Genomic DNA, 13,322 nt, shown 5'->3' with positions numbered 1-13,322 from the left:
AATATTTTAAACATTATGTTTAACAAATTGTACGATTGACGCTGCACAAAACCATTTTTTCCCCTAAATTCCGATGTCGCTCTCAACCTCCATGCATACATCTGAATCAAAAGGAATAGTACATCCCTGCAACAGAGAAGATAAGACTAGAATCTATATATATATATAAGCGTGTCTCATGTGAGACCGTCTCACGGATCTTAATCTGTACGACGAGTCAATCCTACCCATATTCACAATAAAAAGTAATATTCTTGGCATAAAAGTAATAGTTTTTCATTGATGATCCAAATAAAAGATTCGTCTCATAAATATGACCCTTGAGACCATCTCATATAAGTTTTTGTCCATAAAAAAATGTTACGCCAAAAAAAATTTATTTACCTTTATTTATTTATGTTAACATATTAATTTTTATGTAAAAAAAATATTATTTTAAATCTAAATTTGGATCAGATCACATATGATATATATAAAGTTTGATAAATATTTTACAAATAATTTGATTTATTATGAAATCATTATCACAATTTATAAAGATAAAATTGGTATCGGGTTTTTATTTCTGTTTGACCCAATTATATACATTTTTAAAAAAATATATAGATATAAAATAAATTAATTTAGAGGTGGAGAGGGAGTCAAATTTCAAACGCAGAGGCTCTGATACAAAATTTAATGCAAACGCAATCATTTTGATCATACGCCGACACCCCCTCTCATCTACGTGTAACTTTATTTTTCACACAGTTTATTTTTTTTTATTATATCAAACCATTCGGGTCGGTTTACTTTTACGGATGAATTGGTGATTTTATAATTTTTATGGAAGTTTTTGTGCTGTTTGATTGTTTAAATTTATATAAGATTGTAAATTATAATTTTATTTTTTTAAATTAAAAAGTTAGGATAAAAGTATTGCATTGAATGATATAAGATAAAAATTATGTATTTAATTGATCTATGATAAATATACATATATATATATATATATATATATATTTATATGAGACCGTTTTATGTATCAATTTTTTGAAACATATTTTCTATTCGAGTCACGGATGAAAAATATTATTTTTTATTATAAATATAAGCAAAATTGATTTATGTTCCGAATTTTTGTATTTGTTTTCCTTGAATTTATTATATTTGACTATTACATATCTTATAAAATCAAAAATAATAACATGCAAAAAACTTTTTCTCAACTCACTTTATGTTTTATGTAGAAAAAACTATTATTCTAAATTGGACAAAACTCTTCTTAATTGAAAGCTATTTTGTATTGATTTTCCCTATCGTCTTATCAATTTAAAAACTAACGATACCGTCAAATTTGTATTCATATTATCATTTGATTTATATATATTGTGATTATTATTTCACAAACTAAATATGTAAAAATTAGACACGATTCATTCATCCGATATAATTCAATCCGAAAAAAATCAAGTTTGGATACATGATTTAAAAAAAGTATTAATAAATTTTTATTTTTTTTATTTTCTAGTAAATTAATGACTTACCTACTACTAGGCTACCACCCATGACGTTACATTTGTATGTGTCTGTATTCATTTACTATTATTAATTATTTAATTGTGCTTCACTTATCACATCGTCCAGCTACTTGCTATACGTTTTTTAAGTTTGATATATATATATATATATATATATATATATATATATATATATATATATATATATATATATATATATATTTTATATATAATAATGATGTAAGAGGAAATTGATCTTTAGTCCTCAGCTGTCGATTTTTTTGTGTTCAATCTCTGGATACTTTTTAAGTATTACATTTTCATATGAAGTGTACCACAATTTTGTGGATAAGAATTGAACCCAAAAAAATATTTGATTCGGGATTTTTCAGAAACTTACCCATTATGTAAATATATATAAATATTGTATATATAATAATGATGATTTACATATCATATCATAATAAATACAGCAGACTTATTACATACTAGCACCTACAATAGGCATAATCATAAATAACTTCATTTAATTTCCATGCCATAAATTGAATAGATGCGTCCCACTTTTCCAATTTGTCACTTATCAGGGATTTGTTCATTGCTGTCGTGGAGGGTTTCAAAAAAATTCAGTAGACTTTTGGAATGTTTGAGATTAATTAGTATATAATTCAAAAGTAGGTTTTTTGTGATACGGTATCACGAATTTTATCATGTAAGACAGATCAATCCTACTGATATTCACAATAAAGAGTAATACTCTTATCATAAAAAATAATATTTTTTCATAAATGATCCAGATAAGAGATATGTCTCACAAAATACGACCAGCGAGACCGTCACACAGAGTAATTTTTGTCATAATTCAGGTGAGCTTGAATTTTATTGGAGAGATGATGAATCTATATATATATTTACAAGCTAACGAACTGAATATTATAACGATTGAGCTTTTATCGAATAGATTTGGTTCATTTACGATTTATTTTTATGATAGCCATATAAAAATAATTGGATGCAACATAGTGAAATGTTATTACAAATTTGGCTGCATAAATAACTTAAATATACTTGCAATCATCAAGATTTGCAAATATATATGATATGAAAAGAAAGTAGACTATGCAATGCTAGAAGATTAGAAATTAGGTAATGATATAAATCACATTTAATGTGGATTTTTTGTTTAGGGGATGAATTTGGTGGGCATTAAATTAATTAAATTAAATTTATTTATGAAAAAGAAGAAAGAGAGATGACAACAAATACACGATTTGATGATTTTCTTTTTCCTCTTAACGCCGCCAGCCGTGTTTCGTGGCCGTTTCGACTCCTCCCTGTCCTCCAATTTACTGCACCTTTCATTAATTTCAATTGGCCAAAGACTGATTTTGTGACATGATCTGCGATTTGATTCGTCATAGATTTTATAAAAATTGCAAATTAAAACAAATCATGAGTTATTTAAAATCAATTTAATCTTGAATTTTGGTTTGATCTGATTTAGATTATCCATTTTATGTTTTGAATTTTTATAATGATTTTCTAAGGAAAATAAATAATCCAACTCCTAAAGATCAGTTAATAGAGATGAGTAAACATTTTATTTCATTGATAATAAATAATAAAAAGCCTACATGTTAGCTATATATTAACAAAAATATTCTCTTACAAATCATATATCTTCGGTTGTACGGTCTAGATTTGTGACATATGTCTCATTCGAAGATAAAAATAATTTTTTAGAAAAAATTATATAATACACTAGTTATAAATCTAAATCATGTAATAAGATATGTTAAATGATTGAGCAGGTCTCTTGTGAGACGGTCTCACGAATTTTTATCTGTGAGATGGATCAATCGTACCGATATTCACAATAAAAAATAATACTCTTGACAAAAAAATAATAATAATAATTTTTCATTGATGAATCAAATAAAAAATTCGTCTCATAAAATACAACTCACGAAACCGTCTACCACAAATTTTTGCCTAATTGATTGATTTTTCTGCTAAAACATGTGTCATTATCGAGGTCAGATTTAGATTGTGGGCATTCAATCCCGTTTTGTGTACAATCTGCTGTTTATTATGATTTTGTAAAAATAATAATAGTAAAAATTTCATTTCATCTTACTTCAGAATCTAATTGGTTGAGAAAACATAAACGAAGTGCGATTTTTTTCAAGAAACTGTACGTAAATAGAATTGATTGATTTTAACTTATTGCCCAATATATTAGACAACTTTATGACTACTTTTTTTTTTCCTGAATTTGACATATTTCTGAAATCTGGTGATAAGATATTACTGTTAGAATATTACATCGACCATGGATTTAAGAGTTCATATCTCAGTTCATGAACGATCTTAATATTGATAGTGTTAATGTAACAACACTAGAATCATCAGATCAACTGTTAAGATAATAACATTCCGACAGCTGAACTCAAACACCGCGACCCTCAAGAAAGACTAAATCGTTCAGGCATCATACACAAAGTAAAATTCAAGATATAATAAGGTCTAATGTAGAGTTCAACAGCCATTATGATATATCCAAATAGAAATAGTTTAACATATATGCGACTTACATAGGATGAACATTCTTATTTGAACTTACTAAAACCAAGCTAAACTGCACATTGCGCACTGAGGCTGATATTTAGCCGAATAAAGCATATTTTGCAAGTCTCGAGAAACTAACACGTTTCTCTGTCATCAGTCCCGCTCGGCAATCTATATACATACAAAATAAAGAAAATATCATATCTCGGTTGAGGGTCCATCCCAAAAATGAATTATGACCTAATGCAACCAGAAAATTCTCTGTGTAGCTAAAAGTATATCAAGCTCGAAAAAAATAGTAACGTAGAAGACAACGATAAACTCAAACCAGCCATCTTATTGAATTTGTATTGCATTTTCATTACTAATGATTAGGTGTTTGTTGTCAAACCAGGTCTTTTGCCCCCAATTACTAGGTAAATAATTAGTCACCGCTGCAGAGTATCGAGTGCACCGGATCATTTAGGTTTGACACCATTCAAAAGCGTATGGTTCACACGCCTCTTGTTAAAGATTTCCAAAAGTGCCGGGCAGCATGCATACATTAGCGTGAAAAATATAGCAAGCTCAGACTAATGGAAATGAAGTTTTTGTTTTTAATTGTTAGTTGTCTCATTAGTTACAGAGACACATTATTCCATCAAATTTTATCACTGATGCTAAGTGTGTAACCTCTCAAACTCACCTCAAGATTTATCATTGAATCAGAACATTAATCTAACTGCTCTTTGTTTGAAAAAATGTTTTTCCTAGTATGATGTTTCTTGGAGCTTAGAAGTCAAAGGGGATATTATCTCAAGTCAATGAACCATCTTTCACCTGGTTAAGGGGGTTGTCTGGAGACTTTTTCCATAGTTTCCAGATCATGTCTTTGTATTGAGTGTGTGTTAAACCCGGTTTCTCTTCCTTCAACCCTGGAAGCTCAGCCTCTTCAAAAGCCTAAAAGCATAAAAATTCACAAAAGAATTATACATATATAAACATGTCAACATGAATCGCCAAAGGATGAACGCTTACATTATTATGTAGAAAGAAATTATAAAAAAACAAAAGAATTCAGCAAAAAAGTAAATCAGGAATTGTTTGTGGAGTTAAATATATACAGTTACAGCAAAAATAAAAAACAAGCCTCTGTTAAAATAACACTTTCCCTTCCAAATTTCCAATAGCCTTTACCAGTTGAAGGAAAATGTAAAAAAAAAAAAGAGGAAAAAGGAAAAACTTCCACATGAGAATGACTAAGACCACAATAGAAAAGAAAAGGAGGTTTTGAGTTAATCACTCCTTGCTCGAGGAAGGAATATCATATTCTCAAATCAGTTTAAACTAAATAAGTTGGTTTATATAAGCCACACATGATCTCCCATGAACTGGAAAATTGGAACTTTTCACAAGACATAGTTTCTAATATGATATGAGGAGCACCCAGTTCCCTAGTGTACAATACCTTGTATGATAGGCCAATACTCAAACCAATTTGAATTCGTACATCTTGGACATTAATGCTAAATCTGGGCGTAGACACGAGGGGAGTTGAATCATAAAATTAACTCTTATCTTTTGGGAAAATTTGATTCTAACATCATGCAAATGAAAAATATTGCTATAGTTCCACAGACAAAAAGGTGAAAAGGTGTCGCGAAACAATTCAAAATGAATTAACAGGTAGAGACACTATCCAACCCGTCCGAGTGGCTTCAGCATAGAAAATCAATAGAAATGAAGCAATTAAACCACCGAACAATCTTAATCGAAACCAACAAAGATTTTAAAATGGTACCTTAAAAGAAGCTTTGAGCCTCTTCTCAGGATGCTTATCCACAGGTAAGCTTTCCGCCAGAGTCATCTGGGCAATCGCATCCTCCACAGTCCTAGCCTCTATGATTGTATCATCACGATTGGTGTTGGCAACAAGTACCATCCTCTCGTACTCCTCCTCATCGGCTAAGCGGCTCTGCTTTTTCTTTTCCTCCTCCGCACGCCGCTGGATAGCCGCCTGCTCCTCTTCCCTACGCTTGCTCAAATCCAACTCCGTCACTTTAGGGACGGGGATGGAAACACGATTGGCCTTCTTATCCGGCTTCCTCAGGCTTTGTTCGAGTTCCTTCTCCTCCTGCTCGGCCAATCGGCGAGCCTCCGCTTTCTTAGCGACTGCCTCCGCTTTCTTCTCGGCTTCCTCTTCACGCTTCTTAGCGGCTCGCGACTTGGCTCCCTCGGCTTCACGCCAGTACTGATCTTCTTTCTCACGGGATTCACGATCTTTGCGTTCGGATTCGATTACGTTTTTTCGTGCCCTGGACGCCTCTGATTTGCTGTTAATTCCCATCTTCTTCGGCATTTCCCCCCTTCCTTCGATCAAATCCTAGCTCGTGAAAAATGGGGGGTTTGGGAAATTGATATTGCGCAATATATGTGCGAACCGATGGAATGCGTAGCGGAGAAAATAACTGGTAAAATTATTATTTTTTTGGTTCCTCTGTAATTGGAATTTCAATTTTAGTATTTTATGTTAAGAGTGTACGTTAGATCGTCTCACATATCATAATTTGTTAAACAGATTAACCCTATTCATATTCACAATAAAAATTAATATTATTAACATAAAAATTAACTTTTCATAAGTGATCCAAACAAGAGATCTATATCACAAATATGGTCAATGAAATCGTCTCTATTTACCTTATTTTAATAAAGTTTATATGAAATCGTCACGACACTGATGCGTTGTCAATATCAATATTTTCGATTAAAAATATATATTAAAATTATAAAAATATTTAAAAATATAAAATTAAAACTAAAAAATGTAATAATAATAAAAAAAATTAAAACGTACATACTATCCAAAAATTTAATTTTCTCATAATAAAATAAAAATCGGATGAATGGGCCATAATTTCTTACCCCGATTTCACAGAACTGGGACCATGGCCCAATTAATAGTTATATTTTTTTACGTGATAAAACAATTTAATTGATTATCCCGATAAATCGTTTGGGCCTCCATAGGTTAGGATCTGGTGGATTGTCTCCTATTAACAAGTAAACATTTTACATTTTATATATAATTTTTAAAAAAACATAAATTACATCTCTCAAATATATGTGTTGATCCATCACAATTTATTGTTAAATCGTTTACTTGAGTCTAACTCAATCTCAAAAACTAACTCAAGTAGAGAAGATTGTCTAAATTCATATATATATAACTCTGAAAAACTTAATGCAGCCGTTGTATGACACCTAACGTACCTCATTACTCTCAAACTTGAATAATTGAAGTATGATGTTTACAAAATTTGATAAGGTGAGCCTCAAAGACATCCAAACACATAACGATGAGTTTAAGCTCTGACATCATTTTAAAGTCATAAACTAGAGTCTAACTACACCCTCGAAATCTAACTCATATATATAACTATGAGTCATATTATATTTGCATAGTTGCAAACATCCAAAGATATTAGACAAAAAGATTGAATATTATGTTCAATATTATCAAATAATTGCATCAACAAAGTTCAAGAGCACACTCTACAAACGCTAAATCTTACACAAAGAACCAACAATATTCAATTTTTGAATCATCAACTTTTTTTTCACAGTTTTGAAACAGTAAAATGCAGTGTAAGAATATCCCATGACTATCCATTTAGTTCAAGACACACCATAATCAAATTGAAAAGTATGAATAAAATTTTAGTAATATTTAATCCTACTCCTAAACAAAATTTTCGAAAGAAATGAAGACTTATTTTTATTACATGTACTAAAATTTTGGTGATGAATTCCTCAATCATCTTTCATTTTCAATATTTCAGAGTTATTTAACAAATATCTTTAATCATCGTGATCCTCGTCTATCCACTCTCCCGGTTGAAAAGCAAACGTGGGTTGGGTAAGATAAAGGGGGAAATGGCGAGCCCGACCCAGGATCCGGAATCAATGAATCCGGGTCTGGAACAACTGCCCTCTGCCCTTCTCGCCACCATCATGACGAAGCTCGACGTTCCATCGATCCAATCACTCGCCTCCACCTGTAACACCTTCCGGTCATGCGCCGCCCATATCCTGTCCTTCCTCCCCAACTTCCACCTTCTCGTACGACCATCAGATTTTGATTGCTCTCAAAGATTTGTTTTTTTTTTCGGTTGGTGTCTAAATAAATATCTAATTTTTTTTTGTTCTGACGTTTCAGGACATTGCTCCGTCGATGGATTTACTGAGCCCATTGCTGCGTCTCAACAATCCATACTTGAGGAGCCTGAAGGTGGACTGCACGCGCCTTGATGATTCTTCCCTGAACTTTTTGGCTCGCCCTTCTTTGCAAGAGCTGTGCCTTCGTAATTGCGCTGATTTCAGTGGAAAGCTTCTTTCTGAGCTTGGCCGGCATTGCAAAGACCTGAGGTTCGTATTTGACTGCCATTTCATCACCAGTTTTCTCTGTCCACGGAGGTTCACCGGTTGATTTCTAGTGATCCATTGGGTTCTTTGTTCTTGGTTTGGTATGCATTATTGGATGCGAAGACAATTTCTTTTTCGCAGCGTAAATCTAAATTGATTGTTAAGATTTGTCCTACTTTTTTTTGGTAACTTTGTTTTTATGATTCATGGTTTGTGCACAGTGTTGGATTTGAAGTAGGTTTTGTTTTGTTAGCATCATTGTCTTAATTTGTGTTTCAGGTTTCTGTACTTGAGTTCTGTAGCAGAGAAAAGGGGTCGATCAGTTGATGTATCACATCTCGAGGAATTGCTGAGTGGTTGCGCTCAATTGGAAGTAAAAGTTCTCTCGATGAGTTATTAGGATAAATATTTGCATTAGTGTGGAATATTTTATTCATAATATGGAAGACATGAGGATGTTCTTCATTTAAAGTTGGGTTTGCTGTATGAATGTTAATCATTTGAAGCGGTATAAGATGAGCATGCAAGCATGTCATACCTGTTTGAGGTTTTTGGTTATTTCGGAAATAGGTAGTGAGAAAGATGTGTCATTTACCGACTAATCACGCTTCAAAGGGTCCAAGTGTTTACTGTTCTCTTGTTTCTGAATTTGGCGAATAAAATCTATCACAGCATGAGCTTATGTGCTTTTAATTTGCAATTCACTCAACACGATAGTGATTTTTATAAACGAGATTCACTATCATATGTGAGTTTTGATAAATTATGATTACCCTTGAGTTTTGTTCCTGCTTCCAGTTAGATGCTAACATCGCCCCTAGTCCCCTACTCAATTTCGATGGAGATTTATGTTAACGTATGATATATCTTCTGTATACACATCTGCAACAGAAGTATCATATTTGTCTTCTGCTATGATAGTATGATTTTGTCTCATGGAACTTGGTAAGATTCTGAAGGAGTTTGCATTGAAAAGTCTAGTTAATGTTTTTTATTTGAAATTTATTTATTTTATTTTTGCATTTCACTTATGAGATGCTATGTTGAAAAATCTATGAGAGGAAGGATGTGAAAACACTAGCATGGTTTCAAGAATAGCTAAAAGTTGAGTTCTATTCTCATGCTTCAGATCTTAATGTCTTCTCTTTTTAAAAGTATTTTAATTGTTTCTTTGATTAGGACGTGGTTATTATGAATGCTAATAAATTTTCTTTCTTGAATGAGTTATGATATCGTTGGTTCTGATAGTGTTGTTCTTACTATTGTTTGCTGTCCCAGGATAGCTTTGCGCTACTCACTCGCCGCTAAAACCTCAATTTCAACTGACATCTGTCTCGCATTATTTTCTGAAGTCGACAAGTTTCCCTGTTTCATTCATTGTAGAGTTTGTTCTACATTGTTCCATCGAAGATATTCTTTATTGGCTTTGCATATTATATCTTTTCAGTGAATAATGCAGCCACAATTTTCATGTTGTCTTTGCATATGATATCATATTGACTAATTCGTGTTCTTTATGCAATATCCGCGAGGTGTTTTATTAGGGGAATAAAAAAGTGCTTGGTTGCATATGACGATGTTAATATTTGAATAATTATCATTGGGGCAGAAATATGAGCATGGAGTTTTTTTTATATAGTTGCAAATTTGTTAGAGCGTTTAAATTTGGGATCAGAATGATGTTGTAGTTGGGATTTGTGTGCCAAATTTAATGATAAAGGTGAGAAGCATGCTGGTTGTCAATTGTTCCTAGTTTAAGCTGATTCACTTAAATCTCAATAGTTTGTATCAATCATTTTGTTATATGTATTATAACGAGTCAGCACTAATCCAAATTTGCTAATTGTTCTCTGTAGGCTCTGATCCTGATGTTCGATGTCTCTATATTTCTGCGTTATAATTTTGCTCGTGTCTGGATCCTAGCCTCTGAAAAGCTCATTTCACTTGAAATCGGTTACATTTCTTCAGTAATGGTTACAGAACTGCTTAGCCCTACTGTGGGCCTCCGTCAATCAGCTAATCAGATTCAGCCCTCCATATTGCCAAATGTACAGAAGCTATGTCTTGGTGTGGACTATATAACCGACACCATGATCAACACAATATCTAGATATCTTACTTCATTGACCTCTCTAGACCTTCGAGATTCACCTATAATGGAACCAAGGATGGCATTTGATCTTACAAACTCTGGCCTTCAACAAATTAATGAACGTGGAAGGTTGAAACACCTTTCTTTGGTAAGAAGCCAGGAGATTGCTCCTACATACTTCAAGCGAGTCAATGATCTTGGGATCCTTCTCATGGCTGACAAATGCTCGGCCATGGAAAGTATCTGTCTGGGTGGGTTCTGCCAGGTGACTGATTCAGGATATAAGACAATTTTACACTCGTGCTCTAAGTTATACAACCTCAAGGTTTTTCATGGGACCCATCTGACCGACCTGGTTTTTCATGATATAAGGGCAACTTCCCTTTCAATGAAGTATGTTAGCCTAAGGTGGTGTAATCTCATAACAAATTTGGCTGTTGCATGCTTGACTACTAATAAAGATCTATGTGTGCTTGATATGAGAGATTGTAGAAACCTCGGAGATGAATCCCTTCGAGCTATCAATGAACTTCCTAAGTTGAAAACACTTCTGCTGGATGGCTGTAACATAAGTGACGTGGGAATTTCCCACCTAAGTAGGGGGGTGATTAATAGTCTCATCTCGTTGTCTGTAAGAGGTTGTAAGAAACTTACAGACCGATGTGTTTCGTACTTATTCGACAGTAATTCAAACCAGGAACTAAGAGAATTGGACCTTTCGAATCTTCCCAACCTGTCTGATACTGCTGTACTTATCCTGGCAAAATCTCGAATTCCAATATCCCAACTACGAATGAGACAATGCCCCCTCATTGGAGATACTTCTGTCATGGCATTAGCCTCAATGCAAGTTGATGAAAACGTGTGGCGTGGGAGTACCTTGAAGCTATTGGATCTCTATAACTGTGGGGGGATCACTCAACTCGCATTTCGTTGGTTTAAGAAACCATATTTTCCAAGATTAAGATGGTTGGGTGTGACTGGCTCTGTGAACAGGGATCTGGTGGATGCTCTAGCAAGAAGCAGACCATATCTGGCCATTTCTTGTCGTGGGGAGGAGCTAGGTGCGGACCAATGGGATGACTTGGACGACACATTTTTTCAAGACATGGAAGAAGTTGATGAACTGGAGCAGTGGCTTCTGGGAAGAGAAAACATGAGCGATGATGAGATGGAAGATGACGAGTTATTCGAGTAAGATTGGTGTATCAAATCTTGAGTGCTCATGTCATGTAAATGTATTTGATGTTCCTGACTCTGTTATGTGCATAATTATGTAGAAGTCAAAGACAAGGTCTCAATTTCGATTTCGATTTCGATTTCGATTCGTGAGCCATGTAGCAAGTAGTATGATGTGTAAGTGTGTCTGCTTAAGAGAAATTGCTGCTGCTGTTTGATTTATCAAATGTTGTATGTGCGTTATTTTGTTGCATGCATTAAATTAATTTTGCTTTATTGGCTTAATTTATCATTCGATAAATGAATCGTAAGTCGACCCCTTCATTCCTTAACAGTAATACTGGGATAGAATCAAACAAATTGAGATAGAACAATAATTCAAGTAAAGCTCAAGTTTCAGTCAGTTCCAATTTTGAGTCTGGAATAAATCAATTCAAAATAATAATAATAATAATAATAATATAAATACAAACTAAAAATAATACTTAATTCTTCAATTTTATTTGTACATTCATATACAAATAACATCGTAATGTCGATGATTTATAACTAATCTGACTCTGAATGAAAACAAATCAATCGAATAACGGGATTGTGCTGTCGATGCCAGTGGCTCATTTGATTTCTATACTTATCCAAATACTTTAATTAATTACATTTATTATTCATTCAAATATCTTGATTAGTACATTAACCAGTACTCATGGACTAATTAATTATCTATTAATGTAATTTAAATAACGAGGCATATATTTCTGTACTATATTACAATTTTCAATGTTTGATGATAAGATTTACACGACACGTACTTACGTTACAAGGCATTGCATTTGCAGTACAATAATCGGTTGTACATGTACTCGTCTTAAAAATGTATAACTGGTCAAGTATATAATAATAATTCACAAATTATATCTAACAACCATAATTTTCTCTTTAAAAAGACAATTAATAATGTGTTCATTTAAAAAATATGATAAATTTATAATAATTTATAAATGATAAAAGCTCTCGTTAGATTGTTTTATATATTAAATTTGTGTAACAGATATTCAATCTAATCTAATTCATTAATATGATTTTTATAAACTATGTTGTATATTTTAGTAGAGATAAACAGAAGGTTGTAGAATTAAGGGGAAGTTGGTGAAAAATTTCCAATCAAAATATTTTTTTGGGTTCATTCTTTATTCACAAAATTGTGGTACTATATCATACAAAATGTGGTATACTTCATGTGGAAATGTGATACACTTCATATGAAAATATGATACTAAAAAAATATCCAAAGATTGAACACAACAAAATTCGAGAGTTAGGGTTCCCGTATAATTAATTATGCGAGTGTCCTTTAGAGGTTCGAAAAGGCGTTTCCTAAAGTCTTTTGTCACTTTGCCATGTGGACGGTATCCAACTCATATTCCAAGATACGAGGATTTTTAAATGTAAAAGGATAAAGTCAAAGGCCAATGAAGAATATCATCGGTTTATCCATTTTTCCGCATGCGACTCGTTACATTTATTATTTTTTCAAACGTGCTAATTCTGTTCTAAAATATTATCGTTTCACGATTTTTTTT

The 13,322-nt window shown here is 32.7% G+C and overlaps 2 protein-coding genes across 3 annotated transcripts; one reads left to right on the top strand and one right to left on the bottom strand.

Moving 5' to 3' along the window:
• Positions 1 to 4,031: 4,031 nt before the first annotated feature.
• Positions 4,032 to 6,475, bottom strand: LOC140817729 (uncharacterized). The gene is made up of 3 exons (XM_073177478.1): positions 5,848 to 6,475; positions 4,887 to 5,006; positions 4,032 to 4,238 (listed from the first exon to the last, which is right to left on the bottom strand). Exons 1-3 carry the CDS (start codon positions 6,403 to 6,405, stop codon positions 4,221 to 4,223), a joined length of 696 nt encoding a protein of 231 aa, XP_073033579.1. The 5' UTR covers positions 6,406 to 6,475; the 3' UTR covers positions 4,032 to 4,220.
• Positions 6,476 to 7,889: 1,414 nt separating this feature from the next.
• Positions 7,890 to 11,985, top strand: LOC140817708 (F-box/LRR-repeat protein 10). Of its 2 annotated transcripts, XM_073177438.1 has the most exons (4): positions 7,890 to 8,168; positions 8,266 to 8,474; positions 8,751 to 8,844; positions 10,328 to 11,985. In XM_073177438.1, the coding sequence occupies exons 1-4, from the start codon at positions 7,983 to 7,985 to the stop codon at positions 11,759 to 11,761; spliced, it is 1,923 nt and encodes a 640-aa protein (XP_073033539.1). In that variant the 5' UTR covers positions 7,890 to 7,982; the 3' UTR covers positions 11,762 to 11,985. The 2 variants fall into 2 exon arrangements, with proteins under 2 accessions (XP_073033539.1, XP_073033540.1); XM_073177439.1 differs by lacking the exons at positions 7,890 to 8,168; positions 8,751 to 8,844.
• Positions 11,986 to 13,322: the final 1,337 nt, after the last annotated feature.

The sequence above is a fragment of the Primulina eburnea genome, chromosome 17, assembly GCF_022965805.1.
Source record: "Primulina eburnea isolate SZY01 chromosome 17, ASM2296580v1, whole genome shotgun sequence".
Classification (NCBI taxonomy): Eukaryota; Viridiplantae; Streptophyta; class Magnoliopsida; order Lamiales; family Gesneriaceae; genus Primulina; species Primulina eburnea.
The sequence above is the reverse complement of the archived record's forward strand: the minus strand, read 5'-3'. Positions and strand labels throughout refer to the sequence as shown.

Bases quoted from the DNA above. Each gene is read 5' to 3' on its own strand.
- LOC140817729 (XM_073177478.1), bottom strand. From the start codon at position 6,405: ATGCCGAAGAAGATGGGAATTAACAGCAAATCAGAGGCGTCCAGGGCA. The intron at 5,007-5,847 runs GTACCATTTTAA...TTATGCTTTTAG, and splicing joins GGCTCAAAGCTTCTTTTAAG to GCTTTTGAAGAGGCTGAGCT.
- LOC140817708 (XM_073177438.1), top strand. From the start codon at position 7,983: ATGGCGAGCCCGACCCAGGATCCGGAATCAATGAATCCGGGTCTGGAA. The intron at 8,169-8,265 runs GTACGACCATCA...CTGACGTTTCAG, and splicing joins TCCCCAACTTCCACCTTCTC to GACATTGCTCCGTCGATGGA. The intron at 8,475-8,750 runs GTTCGTATTTGA...TTTGTGTTTCAG, and splicing joins CGGCATTGCAAAGACCTGAG to GTTTCTGTACTTGAGTTCTG.